General features: G+C 44.9%; 1 protein-coding gene across 1 annotated transcript in view; it reads right to left on the reverse strand.

Annotated features, from left to right (window-relative positions):
- si:dkey-215k6.1 (transmembrane protein 132C) overlaps positions 1-21,668 on the reverse strand; it is a 201,651-nt gene that overhangs the window by 83,285 nt on the left and 96,698 nt on the right. The window contains exon 4 of the mRNA XM_068720765.1: positions 19,658-19,798. Within this exon, the coding sequence (XP_068576866.1) occupies positions 19,658-19,798 (141 nt within the window). The remainder of the gene's footprint in view (positions 1-19,657; positions 19,799-21,668) is intronic.

Here is a 21,668-nt window from a genome sequence, read left to right on the forward strand (position 1 = left end):
GCGTAGCGCTTCTTTTTCACCCCCTTGTCTCTGGCAGTTTCTCATTGGATCTGACACTGAACACAACTCGTAAAAACCTCTGCCTCAGCAACGTCGGGCCGAGAGAGAGAGAGAGAGAGAGAGAGAGAGAGAGAGAGAGAGACACACAGAGAGAGAGAGAGAGAGAGAGACATACAGAGAGAGAGAGAGAGACAGAGAGAGAGAGAGAGAATGACAGAAGTGAGTAGAGAATGAAAAAGGCAGACAGATGGCAAAATAGAGAAAAAGAAGAAGCGGAATGCTTGTTAGCACCTCACTGGCCCAAATAAATATAAGATGACACACCTGACTGATAATTAGTCTCAAGGGCATTAGTGCCTCTGTGTGTAACAGTGAAAGTGTGTGAAAGCATGCGGAAATGGGGGCTTGTGAGTATGTTTGTGGTTTATGGTGGATACCTCACTCAAACTGTGCATGTGTGTGTGTGTGTGTGTGTGTGTGTGTGTGTGTGTGTGTGTGTGTGTGTGTGTGTGTGTGTGTGTGTGTGTGTAATGGAAAGGAGGGCAGAGGCCTTTGCATGTGTCCAAACTAATGGGTATCCTGGCACACATAATCAGAGCCGTTAATCACGGAGAGAGGAGGGAGAGAGAGAGATAGAGATAGAAATAGAGAGAGAGAGAGAAAGAGAGAGAGAGAGGAGGGAGAGATAGAGAGAAAGAGGGAGATAGAGAGAGAGAGAGCGAGAGAGGAGGGAGATAGAGAGAGAGAGAGATAGATAGATAGAGAGAGAGAGGAGGGAGTGATAGAGATAGAGATAGAAATAGAGAGAGAGAGAAAGAGAGAGAGAGAGGAGGGAGATAGAGAGAGAGAGAGATAGATAGATAGAGAGAGAGAGAGAGAGAGAGGAGGGAGATAGAGAGAGAGAGAGATAGATAGATAGAGAGAGAGAGGAGGGAGTGATAGAGATAGAGATAGAAATAGAGAGAGAGAGAAAGAGAGAGAGAGAGGAGGGAGAGATAGAGAGAAAGAGGGAGATAGAGAGAGAGAGAGAGAGAGAGGAGGGAGATAGAGAGAGAGAGATAGATAGATAGAGAGAGAGAGGAGGGAGTGATAGAGAGAGAGAGAGAGAGAGGGAGATAGATAGAGAGAGAGAGAGAGAGAGGGAGAGATAGAGAGAGAGAGAGATAGATAGATAGAGAGAGAGGAGGGAGAGATAGAGAGAGAGAGATAGATAGATAGATAGATAGATAGATAGATAGATAGATAGATAGATAGATAGATAGATAGAGAGAGAGAGAGAGAGAGAGAGACTGTGAAGGAAAAAGAAGTTTCCACTGATGCCAAAATGAGGCGACGAGCAGCGAGAGAAATACTTTGAAAAGTCAATAGTGGCAGAGAGGGAGGGTGTGAAAGGGTGAAATGTAACAGAAGTGTCATTTCGTCTAATAGTTGACCTATTTCATCTGCTATGTGTTGTCTTTTCTTTGGCAATAAGCACCTCTGTACTTTATCTAATGCCAAAAGAGCACCTTTGAATGTAATTACTTGGCGGGCGGAGGAACGAGATCGAAAAGGAAGCAGGAAAAAGTGAAGGGAAGACGGAGACACAGAGGGACGGAAATGGATTTTACTTGCTGGCTCGTCAACAAAACTTGCGTCACTGGCTTTAGTCAATATCCAATCTGAAAAACAATCGTCTTAACACTTACATACTGTTCCAGATCAAAGCAATATTGTAAACATGGGGAAATATGCCAGTAAAATACCACAGAATACGTTTTGGCACATCACCACACACACACACACACACACACACACACACACACACACACACACACACACACACACACACACACACACTTCTTTCTCTTTAAATTTACATTAGAAGTAAAACACACACACCTCTCCCATCCCATCACTTGCTCAGCTCTAGGGCTAAGCTTTATTGTCCTTGCGTGCTATTTATAGATTCTGTTTGTCCATCCTCCCTTGTGTTTAGTTTGATGCTATGCGCTCGCTTGTTGTCTTCCATTTGTCCTCCAGGGGTGAGATGTTTTTGCAGCACCAATTGGGGTTTTTATGTCTCACCTGCACAGATTGCACATCCTCTTTTTTTTTTCTCCAGGATTTGCCATTTGTTCATGCAAATAAATTAAACCATAAAACAATACACTGTGAGCAAAACAAATCAAGAGAGGGACCCAGAGGCTGCTCTTGGTCTTGAGGAGACAACAGAACGTTACTACTTCTTCCTTGTTGACAATAAAAGGTGAATGGAAAAAACTGTTTTTCCCTCAACAATAGCATGCAGCAAAGAGCATTTGGAGATTAACACAGTGGATAAAGAGCTAAACTGAGAAGCATATTGGAACAAATATTCATTTTCCTGGCCGAACACAACCATTATATAATTTCACTCTGCAACAGCCAGGTCTGAAAAGTGGAGCCATAGCAAAGTGCCTTAAACCTGCATTCGCTCTGATGTCATCAGGGGGCAAAATGACCCTTCTTCTCTCTCCATCTATTCCCTCAGTGAACATTGTCAACATGACTTTATGGTCTCAACCTCTAGTTTACAGTCTTCTTCAATACAGCATGATGTTCATTTAGTACATTATGCTCCACTTAGAGTCAAACAGACCATAAAGCAGGGTGTGCTTTAGGGGCGTGGCTACCTTTGTGATTGACAGGTTTTCCGTTCATTAAGGTTAATTGGAACATTTCCGTCGCCTACAAATGTCTTATTCAGCTTCCGGTTGTGCTTAGCTCCACCCTCTTGTATCACTTCTTGTTGTTACGCACACACACACACACACACACACACACACACACACACACACACACACATAGCATGGCTCAGCAGGTGGGGGGGTTCTTTTATGTCCTTGAGCAAGACTCTGAACCCCTGACTGCTCCTGATGAGCGCTGTATGAATGCGTGTGAACGGGCCAATGTTGGCATGTGTTGTGAAGCACTTTGAGTTGTCGGTAGACTAGAAAAGCGCCGCATAAAATGCAGTCCGTTTATGATTGATTATAAACAATGGCTTTAGCCCTAGCAGTCTTTTTCTTTGTGTGTGCCAGAGAGGGGTAGTGTGTGTATTTGCGTGTTGATTTGTGTGTGTGTGTGTGTGTGTGTGTGTGTGTGTGTGAAAGGCAAGGTAATTAGGTAATCAACAGCTGTGCCAGACAGACAGGAAGCAGCTTGTTAAGGAACTGAAACGGAGATGGAAATAGATAATGAGAGAGAAGGAGAGGTAGAATGAGCCACATATAAACAGAACAAAATTCATTTAAAAAAACAGAAACAGAAGCAGGAAAAAGAGCGGAGTACCAGGACTGAGGAGTGATGGAAGATGAAGGGTTTAGGAAGAGAGGAGAGAGAGACAGGGAAGCATCAGTTGTGAGGACAGGTGCTGTTGTCAGCTGTGAGACACATGTTAACCTTTTATTGTCAGTAGGAACCAATTACTGACAGCGAGAAGGGAAGGACGATTTTCACTGTCACACCAGGAAGCACAAACAAACCTACGTGGAAAAAGTATTATTATTTTTTCATTGTCAAACACCTGACGTTTCCCCCTGCGGGTGGGATGGTGTGCCAACGTGTGCCATGATGAAGACAGAGCAGCGGGAGGCTGGAGGTTAAAGCTCCGGGTCTCAGGGCGCAGAGGACAGAGGACAGAATCGCAAAATGGTGCAAAAAAACAACTGGGCGGGGGGGTAAAATCCCCAGAAATAAGCCAGTTCTGAGTTCTTCAAAAACATCGTTGTTATTGATTTCCTGTCTGCCTTTGCTTCACCTCAATGCAAAAGTGCACGAGGTCAAGAACAGAATTTAAGAAAAGATAAACAGTTGAGAAAACTCGTTGACTTTGAGGAGTTACCAGATGTGTGTGAGACCAGAGAACCGCTCCTCAGCATTCACTCAGGTCTTGATAGTTAGACGTTGTGGGTCACATTTAACCCTTTCAGTAAGCTTGCTCTTCACCACTAATGGTTAAAGCAGAGCTGCTAAGAACATTACATAATATATATATATATATTTCTTTTGGATTATTTGCGAAAGTAAGTGAGAGAGAGTTATGGCTTTCAGGATTAAGTTCACTGGCAAAGTTTATTTGTCAAATCAAAGTTAAAAAAAAACTAAAATAACAACATGACCTGACTCCTTAAACCGAGTGAGCGCCTAAACAAAACCATAAAACATAACCATCACGCTTTAGCTGCAATTATCGTATTGCAAGAGCAGATGATGTATAGAGAAATAAATTAAACCGCAAGAAGAACGCTGAAAGAGAGGGTAGAGGTAAAACATTTAATTTCAGCTACTACATAAATTTACTGGCAAAGCTCTCGCTTCTGTCAGAGCAGAACAATGCGCTGGCTCCATCCACACAGCCACCAAACTGAATTGGATTACATGGAGGAGGCACTTACTCAAAATACAATTAAGGACAAAATGAATGTCAGAAGATCATGTCAAGTGACACGAGCATAATTTCAATATTAATGTAATTCATCCAACGAGTGAGACCTGTACTTGCTGATTCAAAACGGCGCAGAACTCAGATGAAGTTTGCAGCTTGCATGCTGCCTCGTGACTGCAGCAGAATATATTCAAGCAAAGATGCATCGACAATATACGCAGTAATTATTGTGCAATGGGTGTAAATATTGGACGAAATAAAGCCATTGGTAAATTGGAGAACTTTTTTGCAGGGAGAAATAAACTGGCACACAGGAAGTGATGCGTTTTTTTTTCTTTTCGTCAGCGGCAAACTAAGTTTATTTGGAGCAAATTGAAAGAAGAACTGTGTCATTAGAACCTTGAGTGAACGACACCGCCACCAGAAACATGCAGTCTCAGTCAACAGGAAACCCAGGGGACGTGGCGCCACCAAGCTGTGATGCCAGTTGATTGGCAAGTCGTCTCCTAAAAAAACATTCCATGAAACGAATAACTAAATAAATGGAGTTTCAGATGCAGCCTTTAATCGGGTCTTGTATCATCCCCCCCCCCCCCCTCCCTTCCCGGTTCTCAAAGGAGTTCACTAAAGCAACTGACTCTTGTCTCCTTTATTTTTCTCCATCATGCCCTCGCTCTTCGCTTGATGTTAAGAAGACATGTGAGCGCAGAAGGTCCAACGTGAGGAACATCGTCTAATCTCCCACCTCCCCTCCCAACCCCCATCATGGCGTCCCCTCTGTCTGTCTTTTTCCCCTCGCCGTCTTAGCACGGAAGGACGACCAGGAAACGGCTGCCCGCTTCATTTTTCGCCATTCCTTTACTCCCTCCCTTCCTCCTGCTCACTGCTAAAAATACAGGCATTCACCAGAGCCATGAAAGAAAAGGACGTCGAATTGGTTCCCCCCCCCCCCCCCCCCCCCCCCCACACACACACACACACACACACACACACACACTATCCTCCTCCTCCTCCCCCTTCTCTATAAGCTGTCCATTAAAGTGAAAAACATTCAGCCAGAGCGAAGACGTCGATCCGTCCCTCTCCCTGCTGCTCTCCTCCTCTCCCAGCGTGGTTTGAATAGTGTGTCATCTTACCCATCAGCACTTCTCTTCTCACTCCCTTCTTTATTCTCTCTTTATATTATTATTATTAACAATGCTATTTGCTCAACATTTAAGTCCTTATTAAGTCAGAGGGGGTTATGAATGGGCTGTCAAAGACCGTACTGGAGTCACCGCCGCCGTCCTATCGTCTTTCCCTCCACCGAGTTTTCATCCCACAACAAATCAAATCTCCACCACTGATGAAAAAGTAGACCGATTGTATTATTACTATCATTAAGTGGGTTTTATTTCTCATCGTATACATTCTATCTCTCCTATGTCATCATATTATTATCTTGTAAAATGTGTGGATGCTTTTAATGTTGTCGCTCTTCTCCCTACTCACTCAGGCAAGAGTTTGATTGACAGATGGTTCATCCAATCACCTGCAACATGCAGTACTTTTTTTTTTTTTTTTTCTTCCAGTAGCAGGTTCTCAGATGGTTCTGTGTAACAAACCATCTGGCGGGTCAGGTTAGAAATGTGCTGCTGTATGAATAAAATTGCCTTGGGATTATTACTGTGTTTCAGTCTTGGCATTCTCTGAAATGATTGATGCTGTTGATTGAAAATCTGATGAACGTTGGCATCAGAAGTAAAAAAAAACATGTTCCAGGGTTTAGTAGAATCAGCCGGTATTGACTTCTTGTCCGGCGGTTGGATTATGCTATTGTCACCCCCCCCCCCCCCCCCCCCCCCCCCCCCCCCCCCCCCCCCCCCCCTGTCCACTGAAAGACAATCCTCCGTCCCACATTCTAACGAAGCAGAGGAACTTTTTCCTCTCTTTTTCGTTTCCTTTTCTTCTTCCTGCAGATCCTTTTAGCCTCCTCCTGGGAGACGGAGGCGCTTGGCCTGCTCAGTTTGTTTGTGTCGCTCGCTCGTGCACGCTCCAGAGCTCTCAACTCAAGGACACAAGCTCAGTTTTTGATTTACACAATGAAAAGAATTAATTAAACAGCAGCAATGGGACCCTGGGGTTCCTGTCGCCTAAGGAGGGTAGGAGGGCAAACGCAGGGAGGACGGAATGAAAGAATGGAAAAAAAAAAGGGAGGCAAAGAAAGGACGGGAGGAAAAAGAAGAGGGTTGGGTGAGAGAGCTAAAGGAGGACAAGTTGTGTAGCGTGGAAGAGACGGAGGACATGTGGGACGCAGGGAGGGAAGGGAACGAGAGAGCCAACAGAGAGAGGGAAAACAAGAAGAGAAATGCAGAAAGGGACTGAATTATCTCCAACGTTTGACACCTCTTCCCCGACAACACACAAACACACACACACACACACACACACACACACACACACACACCACACACACACTCGCCCGCACGAGGGACGCGGAGTTAGTGTTAGCATCGGCACTGCCGCTCGCTCTACGACACGGTGCGTCTCTAAGGAGAGGGACTCGAACACGCGGGGGCCGCGTAGGTCGCCTTAATTAGCCACACATCCCGCTACACAGGCTCCCGGGGGGGGGGGGTCTAACAGGGGCATGGAGGGTGAGGAGAAGAAAGATGGAGGGAGGCAGCAGGCAGGGCGAGGGAGCGAGGGAGGAATGGGTGTTGGAGCAAGGGGAATAAGCCAATGGGATTGGAAGGTTATTTAAAGCATGGCCTACAAAAACATTCAGAAAAGTACAGTGTGCATGTTTGCATGGGTGTTTGTGTGTTTAGTCACGAGTGTGTGTGTGTGTGTGTGTGTGTGTGTGTGTGTACTAACTTTACAGTCAGGATGAACCCTGGGATCCCACGCAGCTTATTCAATAAATTCAGTATGTGTGTGCGTCTGGACGCATTCACGCTTGCAGACGCGTCCGCATGCATACGATGCGCGACCCGGTGATGGAGTGTGCTCAGGTGGCCGGGGTCATTTCGGCGAGTGACAGAATGATGCTAGGCGAGGCTGCGCACACACACCCCATCCATATCTGCGAGGCCTAATTAGCCGGCCCAGGTCATCGCTCAGGGCGATGATAGAGCGTTGAAGCGTATGAACGCTTCACCAAAGCACACGTAACGAACACAAACGCCGCCTTTATCCCACCGAATGTGTATCGCTTCCTTTTTGCCCTTTTTCCTGTAATTGACAGCTAGTGTTTTCCTCCGCTTACATAAAGCGTCTCCTAACCTGGAGAATTACAGGACTGTCCTTTGAAGAGGTGTCTCTTCTCACTTTGTGCCTTCTGAATTGAATCTTCAGCCTCAGAAACTCAGTAAATTGTGTTTTTTTTTTGGGGAGGACCGTCACACGGGTCAACTTACTTAATTGGATGACGGCACTGAACTCCAGAGGAGGTACCTTATGGCGCGCCTTGGAGACAAGCTGATGGATCTAAGCTGAAGTTACAAGGATTTAAATCAAATTCATTCGGAGGAGCCGCGCTCCCAAACGTATTGTCTTGCAGGATGACAGGTTTATTTTAAGAAGGTTTATTCACTTCCAGGTATGCGGTTTGCCTACAGTGTCAGCATGAACGAAGCTGGCACAAAGTTTCATGATTATAATCAAGAATACATTTTGTTTTGTGTAAACCTGAAGTTGATATTATTTTGAAATTAGCTTTCCCTAGTCCCTCCCTACCTTCCCTTCTCTGCCTCCTTAAAGCTCTTCCTTTCTTTCCCTCCATCATGTTCCATCCCTTTGTCCACCTCCACCTCCAGCTCACAAGTCTTTCTGTCCTCCCTTATCTCTCCCCTCCTCCTCCTCCTCCTCCTCCTCCTCCTCCTCCTTCTTCTCCATGTTCACCCAGATTGTCCTCTCTCAATTCCAAAAAAATTCAAAGCCTGGTTGATGTTTATCAGCTGTAAAACCTGGAGATCTTTACAACCACAAACCCGGCTCCTACTTTAACAACAACAAAAAAAAAACCCAGGAAAAATGTTTGTTTGGGACCAAATTATTCTTCAGGGTCAAAATGTGAGACGACAAAATACACACAGCTGGAATGGCGTTGTTGACCTTTTTGCAAGCCGAACATGCTTGAGTGGAATTGAAATAGAGAATCAGACAATAAAAAAACAAAAGCAGAGCAGTCAATTTGCAAGAAATCCAGGGAGAGAGGGCAACGAGGGGAACGCAAGGAAGACGAGGAAAAAGAGAGTAGGGAGGAAGAGTAGGGAGGAAGAAAGACATCGGTGATGCTGCAATATACCATAAAGAAACCAAAACACGTATTGTTTGAGTACGGTGTACATAAATGTTCCTTTAGAGACACTTTTGGCCTCAATTCTGTATTGAGCAATAAAGGGAAGAGAGAGAGAGGAAGGAAGGAAGGAAGGAAGGAAGGAAGGAAGGAAGGAAGGAAGGAAGGATGGACAATAAACACTGTCCATTACCACTGGGTGGTCATTTCCTCTGCTCTTCTGTTAAAGGACCCCCACAGACTTTTCTATGTGTGTGTGTGTGTGTGTGTGTGCACTATTATCCTTGTGATTTTTTTTTTATATTTCATTCAGGGACAAATCTTTACTCAGAGGTTGAGGTGTTGAAATACAGTACATAAAAAAAACCTCTCAGTAATATACTGGAAGCTTAGGATGAGGAAAAGCAGAGTTGCGGGATGGCAAAGCGAAAATGTTTTTCTGAACTGAGAGACACGATTATTTAAGACCGATTCCATCGAAAAAGTCAACTCCACACTCGTGCGCAGCCATCTCACCACCTGGATCATTGAGATAACACGATGCTGCTTAGGGATTTGGGCTTTGGATTTTGATTAACTTCCAAACTTGATGAAGTCTCATCGTGATTGACAAGTTGCTTCCACAGAGTTGTCTGGGTGTTATCTGTCATTTTTCATTTATCAGAACTTTAATTGTTTCAAAGTGTGTTTGAAGTTCATGAAAGTTACATTTGTCCGATTCTTACGTTCTACGTCTGTAATACACAGTGTGTTGCTTCCCCATCAAAAGCGTAATAAAAGTCTAGTGTGTGTGTGTGTGTGTGTGTGTGTGTGTGTGTGTGTGTGTGTGTGTGTGTGTACGTATGTGTCCATGCGTGTGCTTTTGTGGCATCAGGGGGATTTCTTTAGGATAAAGTAGGGCAAGTACTTTGGCCCTGGCTAGAGTGACGGGGCACAGAAATGTGTCATGCAGAAGAACACACACAAGTTGACTCTGCCTGCTTATGACATATAAATATGTATCTCGTACACACACACACACACACACACACACACACACACACACACACACACACACACACACACACACACACACTTACAAACACACACATTATGCTATGAAAGAAATGGGATATGAGTGTAAGGGAATTCTCCATGTTTTCCTCTCCAGGGACAAACAGCAGCAGCAGCACTGTCCAGCTCTCAGGGCCTCTTTCTCCCTCCTTTATTTCTTGTTCTGTTCCTCCGTCTGACTCACTCACTTTAACTTGCTCTCTCTCTCTCTCTCTCTCTCTCACCGCCTTCCTTCTCTCTCTCTTGTTGGCAGAGAACCCTCTCTTTTTACATCCTTCCTCCCTGCTGCTGTGTTTTTAATCCTCATGTCTGCCAACAGAGACTGCAGACATCTTGGCCCCACGTCCATGAGTGTGTGTGTGTGTGTGTGTGTGTGTGTGTGTGTGTGTGTGTGTGTGCGTGCGTGTGTGTATCCCAGGGAGACTGACAGCACTCAAAACAAAAGCTCCCTGTTGGGTTAGTTTGTCTTTACAAACGACTAAAACCAAACACTTAACCCGGCGCTCTACATCTTTCCCTCTTGTTGTGTGAATTAAATTGAGCTCAAATATTAAAAACCTAATCCTCACACCTGTGTGTCTCTGTTTGGAGCTCAAGTAGTTTTTAAAGCATACACATCCTTCAGAAGGGCACCGGCAGGTTACATACAGAAGATTGACTCAGCAGAACGTGTGTGTGTGTGTGTGTGTGTGTGTGTGTCAGAACTAAAATATCTTTTCATTTCACAGCTGACAGTAACGCATTTCAAATGCACATAAAACAAAAACTGTGCAACATTTGATTCTGTGAACATTGTGATTGTGTGCAGCACTTGTTTATTTAAAAAAAAAAGGCAAAGGTACCATCCTCCACACACACACACACACACACACACACACTTTGTGATTGACATTCCTGAAACGTACGACTCGCTCCGGCTGTGCAGAGATGCGCGGTAAAGCAAAATGCCTGCATGCATCTTCTTTTTAGTTATTTGCACAAGTGGGTGTGAATTCACGGTTTCCTGAATATGTAGTTCACGTGTGTCTGCATGTGTGTGTGTGTGTGTGTATGTGTGTGGATATGCTCTACGGACTGTGCAGGAGGTCTTGTTGAGGATCCTCTACATGCACGTCAAAAAAGGTCTGAACGCTGGGACCTCTGGGAGTGTGTCTGCATGAGTACTTTTGATCTTGGAGTTCTTCTTGCAGCGCACACAGTCTGTGTACAGTAGTGGCCACATAATACAGTGTCGTTGGTGGATAAGCCATATTGTCAAAGGATGCTGTTTTCTGCCATGATCTTAGATTGAAAGCCTTTTCTTTGTTGAACAAGGATTTGGTTTAACTGCAGTGTTCAAGATGAAAGCTTCCGCCACGCTATTGATGATGATAAATGTATCAACACAGCGCTCAACAACTGTCACCGTCTATTTAAGAGTATTGTTCATGTAAGAATGAGAACAAAACGAACCAGCATCTTAAGAAAAAGCATCGTCTCACTGTCACTCTGTTGGGTCCTTAGCATGAGAGGGTAAATGGACTAATTCATGTTGAGACGAGTAGACGCACAATAACAGAGAACGGCAACGAAGTCACTACGAAGACGCGCAAATCAAAGAAAAATGGACGCAGAACCACCACCAAGAGATCAAAATCTCTCAGAGACTCATTGAGGGTCAAGTTGGGATGATTGGTTCCGATGTAGACGGGGTGGGGGGGTGGGTGGGGGTGGGGCCTTCTACATGTCTGTGCCCAGGAGCCCATTGTCCCATAATCCATTCATGGTAGCGTTTCATTAACTCACTGTCATTCAGCGTCTGGAGAGTGTCTTTGTCTTTCCGTCATCGTCTCCTCTGCTTCAGAAACATCTCAAAAGTCCTCCTCCCCACTCCTCACAGCTCTTCACTCAGGAGCTCTCTTCAGGACGAAGACGCTTTGTGAACAACTGTTATCTTTACCGGGATCCTGTCTTCTAACTGTCAGAGAACATTCTCAGAAAACGGCATCGTTTTGAAGAATTTGATGAGAATTTCGTCACTGAAATCAACTCTTTGAACGACGGAGCTTCATGAATACGACCCCCTGGTGTGGACCGTTCAGAGACAATCACCTCTGATGTGCAACAATTTCACTAATTTCCTGGAAAATTGCTGCTCCGATTTTGTTTCACCATCTTACACGCTGCACAGAAATGCTTTATTGCAGAGGTCTCCAACAGGAGGGGGTCCGCGAAATTTTTGGTTGATTAGACAATTTATTTGTTCCCCCCCCCAAACATGAATCTGTCCATTATTTTAATAGTTCAGCATTGTATGCAAGATAACAGGTATGTTTATGCGTGGCAGTGGCACTAATAGACCATCACTCATTTTCATTTCCACATTTATGTTTAAAATAAAAACGTCAGTTTGAATATCTTGTATGCATGATTATCATACAAGGTGTGTTTCTAAATGGCAGTGATACGGCCACGCTACTCACTGTACCTTTAAAATACAAACATGAATATAGGAACCTGTGTGTTATTTGAATAGCTTAGTATTGAATGCACAATAACAAGGTATGTTTATATATGGCACTATAGGCCCAGTTTAATGATATACCGTATATAGTCGGGGGTCCCTGCTCCATCTCTCTCTCAGTTTGGGGGTCCTTGGCCTGAAAAATGTTGAAGACCCCTGCTCTATTTAAAATAATGAATGTATTTCTACGGTACTTGCAGTGTAATATATTTGACGACGGTTCAGCTGCTGCAGAACTTACTGTAAAATCATTAAACGGCTTCTGTTGCCGCCACTGCAAGTAAAGGGCTCAGGGTGATGAAAAACTTGGAAAATTAGCATGCGCAAGCACACACACACACACACACACACACACACACACACACACACACACAAGCAGATAAATAGCATGTCCCTGTATGGAGTGTGGGCAGTGCATTACCCCAGTTTGGCTATCGAACGATGCCCATTAGTGTTAATCCATAGATCTAATCATGATCGTGAAATAGAGCACCGTTTCAAACTATGGCACATTTTCCTCACAGACAAAACTAAGGTCATCCTGAGCCTGTTCCACTTCCTGTTGGGTTTAATTTATTCAACATGCAAAGCAATAAAACGGCTGTAAACACAGTGGGAAGAACAGAGAGACTCATTTTACAAGTCAGACACAACTCCCGAGAGGCTGTAAAAAAAAAAAAAACGACTAACAGTATCGGGAACAACACTGAAAACTCAACAAGGTCAAACCTACTACATAAGCAACACAACTTTATGGATGGAATAAAGCATATCATTCAATATCTGTGCTAGAAATAATAAACACAGCAGGATTATACTGCATCATGGGATGATATTGAAATGATACTGAAGTAGCGTGCAGTGAAAGATGAATGAATAGTGACTTGAAATGATGATCAAAATGAATTCAAACAAAAGACATAACTTGCTCGAGGGCGCTTCAACCGCATTGTCTGAGGTAGAGGAGACACACACACACACACACACACACACACACACACACACACACACACACACACACACACACACACACATCTCATCATGTTTTAGCTTCCAGAGCACTGGTACACACAGCGGCAGAAGGGCAGGGAGGCAGAGCGTAGCAGAGCGTCAATAACACAGTGTGATGGTGCTGTGTAATTACAGCTAAGTGATATCAGAATGGCCAAATAGTGAGAAATGCCCAAATAATGGATAATTACTGTATAATCAGAATCAATAAAGAAGCAAATGAGCGCTGAAGAGCTTTGATCCAAACTTCTGGGCGAGTACGGTAATGAAGAGAGAGAGAGAGAGATGAGGAGCCCTGGTATGATGATGATGATGATGATGATGGAGCAGTAATTAACACCATCACCCAACCAATGGTTTCTTTTTCTGGGCGCAGATAACTGTCAACCTACATACATGTATACAAAAGTACTACGCATGCAAGACAGCGTACATGCACCCACCTCATAGACACACACACACACACACACACACACACACACACACACGGCCATAAACACATAGGCACACATGAAAAACACACACACACACACACACACACACACACACAGCGGAGCCTACGCTCCGGTTCTAATTAGTGCATCCACTCACCATGCAGCCCCTGTTATACGCATACACCGTATCATGTCGCATCGCATTATATCACAGAACGACAATAGGTAACAGGAATCAATACGCGAGAGTCATTGTCAGAGGAAGCAATCATTCCACCCTCTCATTCATACAAAAACACACTTTCCGTTTCACGTCTTAACCGGTAATATCTCATTAGAGATTAATACAGATCAGCTTTTTTTAATTAGCCATCCTGCCCACACAATCGCTGATAAAAGCCTGTGATCTTTCCTGTTGTACGCTGGCAACGATCTGTATACAGTGTGTGTGTGTGTGTGTGTGTGTGTGTGTGTGTGTGTGTGTGTGTGTGTGTGTGTGTCTTCCCTGTGTTAGCTTCACTCCCAACTACAGCCTTCATTGCTGTTTCATTAGGGAGGTAACACAGAGGCATTGCATTGTATCAGCCCTGCTTCTTCTTTCTTTGTGTGTGTGTGTGTGTGTGTGTGTGTGTGTGTGTGTGTGTGTGTCTTCCCCGTGTTTGTACACGCCTGTACACTTGTATATATTTGTGCTTGCCGCATCATAATCCGAGCTTTTAGGCACCTCTTCTTTTTGTTTAGGGTATCACTTTGAAGACGGCGGGAGTGTGCATGTGTGTAAGTGGGTGTAACATGTGAACGTTTGCTTCTCATTACATGTCTTTGTGAGAAAGCCATATCATAATCTGCTTTCTAAAAGCATCACTTTCTGTGTTTACCCTGATGTCACTTTGATGGGTTTTTCCTTCAGGGCAAAACCCCCCCCCCAAAAAACATAAAAAAAAAAGAAATCTACCAAATGTGGATATGTGCCAAAGCGCAGGGAAACAAGCAGCTGCTCAGAATCCTCCATCTGAACACCTTTAGCAGCGGCGTCTCGATGAGGCCGGGAAAACAGCTTCCTTGCTTTGAGGCTTCGGTGTCTGGCACATCCCGACATTCATCAGACGCATTCAGTCCCCCCCCCCCCCAGCCGCGCTGAAGAGGACCAGGGGAGTCCGTGAGCAATTCATTGAAGAAATATGCACAGCATCAAGTATGCGGTTCTGTTCACCAGTTGACTCTTTGCTACAGCTCTTCCCCAAAACAGCAAATTGTCCAATAATAGCTCGGCAACAATAACTTCCACACCAAAAAGCCAACGAGCATAAGGAAGGAATTCAACTTGTTTTTGGAATGATGCATACCAGCCAGAGATGGAGATTCCAATCAAGTCGTGGACCGAGCATTAGCATAATTAGCGATGTAGTTGCTGTCAGTGACACAGCTGGGAAAAATCAACGGTGGCGGGCTGGAAATTAGATGTTTGCTTTTGTTTGGCAAATATTCCATCATTATCAGTACGTGCACTGTGTACCGTGAGGTAGGAGCTGTGGGGGGGGATGGAAAGCTCGACGTGTGTTGCAGGGTAACATGGGGGTAGGTCGGGCTTAGCGATTAAAGACTTTACCGTACCGCACAAAGACAAGCTGCAAAGTCTTCAAAACATCCGCTGCAAACGTTTGTCTCACGCTCTTAATTAGAAAGCTTAAAGCTGTGGTGTCATCAGTTTTATTCCCCTCAGCGTCACATCTGGGTCCTCCGTTGCCGCCGCCGCCGTCCATCAGTCAAGGCGAGACGTGGCTAACGGCTAGCTAAGTGGCGCTCGTTGAGCTGGGGCCCTGCTATGATAGTTGCGCGCAATGGGATTCAATTCATCAGCGCCGTCGTCAAGCAGCAGAGAGACAGAGAAGCAGGGACTGCAGTCACCCCAGCGCAAGGTTGAAGGAAGAGAAGGATGGAGAGACAGAGGAGGTGAACAAAGAGAGAGGAAGAAAAGAGGATCACGTCTCATCCATGTTTACTCGTCAACTAGTTTTCCATTGAGCCGTGGGCAACGCCGTTTCCAGCTGTCTGACCCCAACACATGCGTAAACAGATACACTCTATATGTGGCCACATATAGCCAGCATGGTACATCTAGCATTCAGTATTTTCCACCCTGAGCAATGGGTGTGTTTGTGTGTGTGTGTGTGTGTGTGTGTGTGTGTGTGTGTGTGTGTGTGTGTGTGTGTGTGTGTGTTGTCTGGACTGCATTTAAATCACCTCATTAACACAGCAGTCGTACTAGTGGGAACCAGCATCTATACATTATACTGCAACGGTACATTAGTGATACTTCTTCTGAGTTGTTTGTTTTACTGTGTGTGTGTGTGTGTGTGTGTGTTTTTACCAGCAGATCAGAGTGATGAGTGATTGTACTGGGCAGATTCAAGTACGTGAATGTGTGTGTGTGTGTGTGTGTGTGTGTGTGTGTGTGTGTGTGTGTGAGATTAAACAATTCACTAAATCTATGAGCATTACTGCAAGACAGCGGCTGGTCACTAGAACATAGCACTGTTAAGTTTAACTTATATTAAATAATCACTTCCTTTAGAGTTGCTCCAAAATGCCATTTAAGAAAGAACAGAAAGTCAACATTTTAAAAAATGCACAAGAAATAAAAAGGTGTATATATATATATATATATATATATATATATATATATATATATATATATATATATATATATATATATATATATGTCTCTCCCTAGAAGGAGTTAGTAAATCCACAATAACTGTTCCTCCCCACTGTGCATGTGTCAATCACAGAGTAGGAATACATGGTTTGACAGCCGTCCTTGGAGCTCCAGTGTGAGACAAACCGCCGGTCTCTCCTGGATCAAGACTATTTCACTTCACGTACTTCATTCTCCCTCCCTGCTCCACGTGCGTCGTGTCGTGTCGTGTTGTGTTGTGTCGTGTTGTGTTGTGTTGCGTCGCGTTGTGTTGTGTTGTCGTGTTGCGTCGTCGTGTTGCGTCGTGTTGTCGTGTTGCGTCGTGTTGCGTCGTGTCGTGTTGTGTTGCGTCGTGTCGCGTCGTGTCGCGTCGCGTCGTGTTGTGTTGCGTCGTGTTGTGTTGTGTTGTGTTGCGTTGCGTCGTGTTGTGTCGTGTTGCGTCGTGTTGTGTCGTGTTGTGTCGTGTTGCGTCGTGTTGCGTCGTGTCGTGTTGTGTCGTGTTGTGTTGTGTTGCGTCGTGTTGCGTCGTGTTGCGTCGTGTTGCATCGTGTTGCGTCGTGTCGTGTTGTGTCGTGTTGTGTTGTGTTGCGTCGTGTCGTGTCGTGTTGTGTCGTGTCGCGTCGCGTCGTGTTGTGTTGTGTTGCGTCGTGTTGTGTCGTGTTGTGTCGTGTTGTGTTGCGTCGTGTTGTGTTGTGTCGTGTTGCGTTGTGTTGCGTCGTGTCGTGTTGTGTCGTGTTGTGTTGCGTCGTGTTGCGTCGTGTTGCGTCGTGTTGCGTCGTGTCGCGTCGTGTTGTGTTGCGTCGTGTTGTGTTGCGTCGTGTTGTGTTGTGTTGCGTCGTGTTGTGTTGTGTTGCGTCGTGTTGTGTCGTGTTGCGTCGTGTTGTGTCGTGTTGTGTCGTGTTGTGTCGTGTTGTGTTGCGTCGTGTTGCGTCGTGTTGCGTTGTGTCGTGTTGCGTCGTGTCGTGTTGCGTCGTGTTGCGTCGTGTTGCGTCGTGTCGTGTTGTGTCGTGTTGTGTTGCGTCGTGTTGCGTCGTGTCGTGTTGCGTCGTGTTGCGTCGTGTCGTGTTGCGTCGTGTTGCGTCGTGTCGTGTTGTGTCGTGTTGCGTCGTGTTGCGTCGTGTCGTGTTGCGTCGTGTTGCATCGTGTCGTGTCGTGTCGCGTCGTGTTGCGTCGTGTCGTGTTGTCGTGTTGCGTCGTGTCGTGTTGTGTCGTGTCGTGTTGTGTCGTGTTGCGTCGTGTTGCGTCGTGTCGTGTTGTGTTGCGTCGTGTCGTGTTGTGTTGTGTTGCGTCGTGTCGTGTTGTGTCGTGTTGCGTTGTGTCGTGTTGTGTCGTGTTGTGTTGCGTCGTGTTGCGTCGTGTTGCGTCGTGTCGTGTTTGCACCGTTGCCTTGTGCACATTGAATCGATATGTCGCTGCTACCCGGTTAACCTCAGTCTCCGTCTGCCATCTTGGTTTTTTCCTTCTTTAAGTGAAGCATTTATCTCACCGCCTTGTCTTCTCTTCCAGACTTTATCATATTTCTTTGTTATTTTTTTTTTTGCATCAATGAGACGACATGCACCGGGCTCAAGAGGAAGAGCCGATCACCCGACACATTAGCAACACAATAAAATAAATAAACAGGTGGTGTTTCCTCTGCCGTCGCTGGTTTTACACAAACTAAACTCTCGTCCACATGTACACACACTAACATAACCAACCAGGGCAGAGCAATTACCAAGTAAATGGCAAATGTAGTGTGACACACGGGTCAGTGCTTCCCACTGCTGCTCTTCAGCCCACTGTGTATGTGCAGTACATGCTCATGGTGTGTGTGTGTGTGTGTGTGTGTGTGTGTGTAAGGTACAGGCTATAACGTGGAACAACCTCTCGTCTATGAATTTGACGCTCCTCAGTAAAGCTAAACATGTACTCTTATGAGGTCAGAGGTTGCAGTTTGAACGTCATATTAGGAGCAAATCGGTAAATAGACTTTTGGTGTTAGTGTTCAATCATTGGAAGAGGAAACACCCCACGAATTCACTAATACATACTGTCATGGGACTTCCCCCAGTCAAATAAGACAATTATTAATTTTTTTGGGTATTGCACGTTTACTCAAAATGTACGTTTAAATATGCAAATGAGGGATTATCGTATTGTTCTAATTTGCATACATTTCCAGAACAGAAATCTAAGCAGTGGATTAAACCGAGTTCTAAATTTGAATCTCATGTTGTTGACATATTAGAGTTAAGTGCTTTTACAGAGGGAATTTGGAGATTTATTAATTTATCGGAAAATACTGTCAACAGCTGTGAAAAACAAAAATGCTCATAAAATGAATCAGGCTATGAATGATATATTAATTAATAAAACCATTTAGAATATAGATAGGAATGAAGGAATGAAAGATCGTTTTGGTTCTCCGCCCGGTTGAGGTGTGACACGGTTGAGAACCTGTTCAGGCTTGTGGTGGGAGGTGGAGGTCAATAGGTGAGTTGAGGAACCCTTTACATTAGTACACACACGTCGTTCACCTTCGTCTAGAAACCTGAGGGTTATTGGCCGGTGCCACCCCTGCATTTGATTTGGTGAATAAGCGAGTGAAGCCATATTGTTTCTGTTTTGTTGTCGGAGGTTGGAGGTAGCCAGGCCTACTTTTGTTATATTGATTTCAATTCGTTTGGCACGACCACAGTGTTTGAGAACCTTTGCTTGAAATAAATCAGAACTATCAAAATTGACCAGTGCATAAAAAAGCAGTGTATTTGCCCGGGGTGTCTCCCTGGAATAAGAAATAATAATAATAATAATAGCAACAAACAGAATCAAGGGCCATCCTAGTTTACTACCTGTAAACTTACATGTGTAGATGATACATAAATCATACATATTTAACTGCTCTTTGTTGCAGGAACTGGCATGGAGATTTGTGTGGCCTTGGTGCAGAATAACCACAGCAGCCGCAGACATTTTATGTCCACACAAATTCAGAGGGAAGGAGCTCGAGAGAGCCGACCTTCAACAAGGCCATGAACCATCTCACCCTGACAGCAACAGTGAACAATAACGTGTGCATCCGCCCTGTGAGTTAGATCCACCACGAAATGTAAAGGCTTATTCACTGGTCCATGCTACACCCTTCCCACCAAGTTCATTGAAAATCGGACCAGTGGCTCGGTCCTGCTCACAAACAAACAAACAAACCGAAAACAACAACCTCCTCGGCGGAGCTAATCAGCTGGCCGACGGAGGAAGGAAGGAGTAGATATGCGAGCTTCGGCCCTACCTCTCTGCCGTGGAGGACGCCCGTCTCTGACACATCACCGCCAACGAACTGCTTCCCGGTGCCATTTCCTGTTTGATCTCCCACGCGACGAGGTTGCTGGGTTTCACAGCCAGGAAGTTAATGCCCGACTGGAACCACACCCTGCAGAGAGAGACGAGGAGAGCGAGAAGAGAAAGGCGAGGTTAATCTGGAGTTCACACAAGCGCATCGTCAACAAAAACAAAAAAACAGTGACTGACAGTGTGGGGGAATTTGCTTAAAATTGAATTTGGTTCGCTTGGAATTTCCCCGACCCGATTTCCTCGCTGATTTTCTTTAATCCCCGATATGAGCCATACTCTTTGTCTGAAACGTCTCTTTAAATTGATTCACCCAGCATGGTGCTGCCTCCCACGGTACGGTTTGATGGGGGGAGACAAAGGAGTGACGGGAGAATCTCTCATGAAAGTTAACATTTTAGTAAGTAAGTGCTGCGTGGATGATGAACTGGATGTATGCTGTGCTGGATAAACAGACAATTTCTTAAAATATAAATTATTGTTTGTTCTGTTCATTTTGCTCTCTTTCTTTTCCTTCTTTTCTCACCTTCACTTCATTCCTTTCCTTAGTAAACACATACATCAAACCTCCTAACTGTCCCTCTCGTTCTGCCGTCCCTCATCCTCTCCCTTCTCTCCATTCAACTAGATTAAGAACATTCACCTTCTTTAAATCCAGGGTTTCCATTAACCTGGATGATTTCTTCCTCCATCTCTCTTGGCACCACCTCTCCCTACACTTCCATATTTGTTTTTTGGCTTTCTGTTAGACGCCACGCCCCTTCCCTTATTACCCACCTTCTCTATCCTTCCCGTCCAGATGTCCTCCTTGTTTCTATTCCTCCTACCTCACCATTCCCTCGCCACTCTCTCTCTCTCTCTCTCCCCTTTACTTTCCTCACCAGGTCTCCTCTTTCATCTCTCTTCCTCACGTCCTCCTAAAGCTTTTCTTCTGCCTTTCATCCATCCCTCTGTGATTTCCTTTCCCTGCCTTCCTCCCTCTCTTCCTTCCCTATATACCTTCCTTCATCCCTCCCTCTGCCTCTCCTCCACCCTTCAATCTCAAGGCATCCTATGGTTAATCTCTTTATTTTCTCTGTGTCCCTCTTTCCCCCTCTCCTTCTCTAATCCGTCCCGGTGTGTTTTGTTCTATTTATCACTTTGACGAGACCCTCCCTCAGTTTATTAACACACTTCATAGGCATGCGCGCAAATGCACGCAAGCTTGTTTCCTGCTTCTCTTATTAACACACTTACGATAGTCTTTGGCAAACAACAAACTCCAACACAGACTCAACTTTTTTTCCTCCACACAGAAGGGAAGGAAACTGCCAATCCTCTTTTGTCTGCTTTCTCATTAATACTTTTCTTTTGGTTGTCTCGCTTCATGTCTTGCCAAAAAACTGCCAGCAAATATGCCACGCCCGTCTCTTGACATGCTTTCCGTACATACGTTTGTGAGTATGTATGTATAGATGCACCTGTGTGTGTGTGTGTGTGTGTGTGTGTGTGTGTGTGTGTGTGTGTGTGTGTGTGTAAACAAGATGCTTTTTGGTGCAAAGGGAACGACCCTCTTGTGAAAACTTGAAAACTCACTTTATTTTTCTGTTTTACTCCGAACAAATGTGTCTTATTTTAAAGGAGGGGAAATGTTCCCTGGTTGACCAGTTGTGTGTTGTTTATGTGCCGCGGTTAGGATAAACAAGGGAAAAGGAAGTGAGACGTTGTAAAAGTCTTGTGGGTGTTCCCAAGAAAAACACCGTTTGCGTGTGTGTGTGTGTGTGTGTGTGTGTGTGTGTGTGTGTGTGTGTGTGTGTGTGTGTGTGTGTGTGAAGCAACGCAGCGTAAGAGTAACGGGCGGTCCCCCTCTTTTATAATTCAACAGCTGAATGTTACATAAAATAATAAGATAAAAAATGTAGAAATTGTTCTGCTTCCTGTGTCTCCTTCTCTGTATCCTTCTGTCTCCTCTA

Source organism: Cebidichthys violaceus, unplaced genomic scaffold, assembly GCF_023349555.1.
Source record: "Cebidichthys violaceus isolate CVI_PGR_0920_01 unplaced genomic scaffold, fCebVio1.0.p SCAF_26, whole genome shotgun sequence".
In the NCBI taxonomy this organism is placed as follows: domain Eukaryota; kingdom Metazoa; phylum Chordata; class Actinopteri; order Perciformes; family Stichaeidae; genus Cebidichthys; species Cebidichthys violaceus.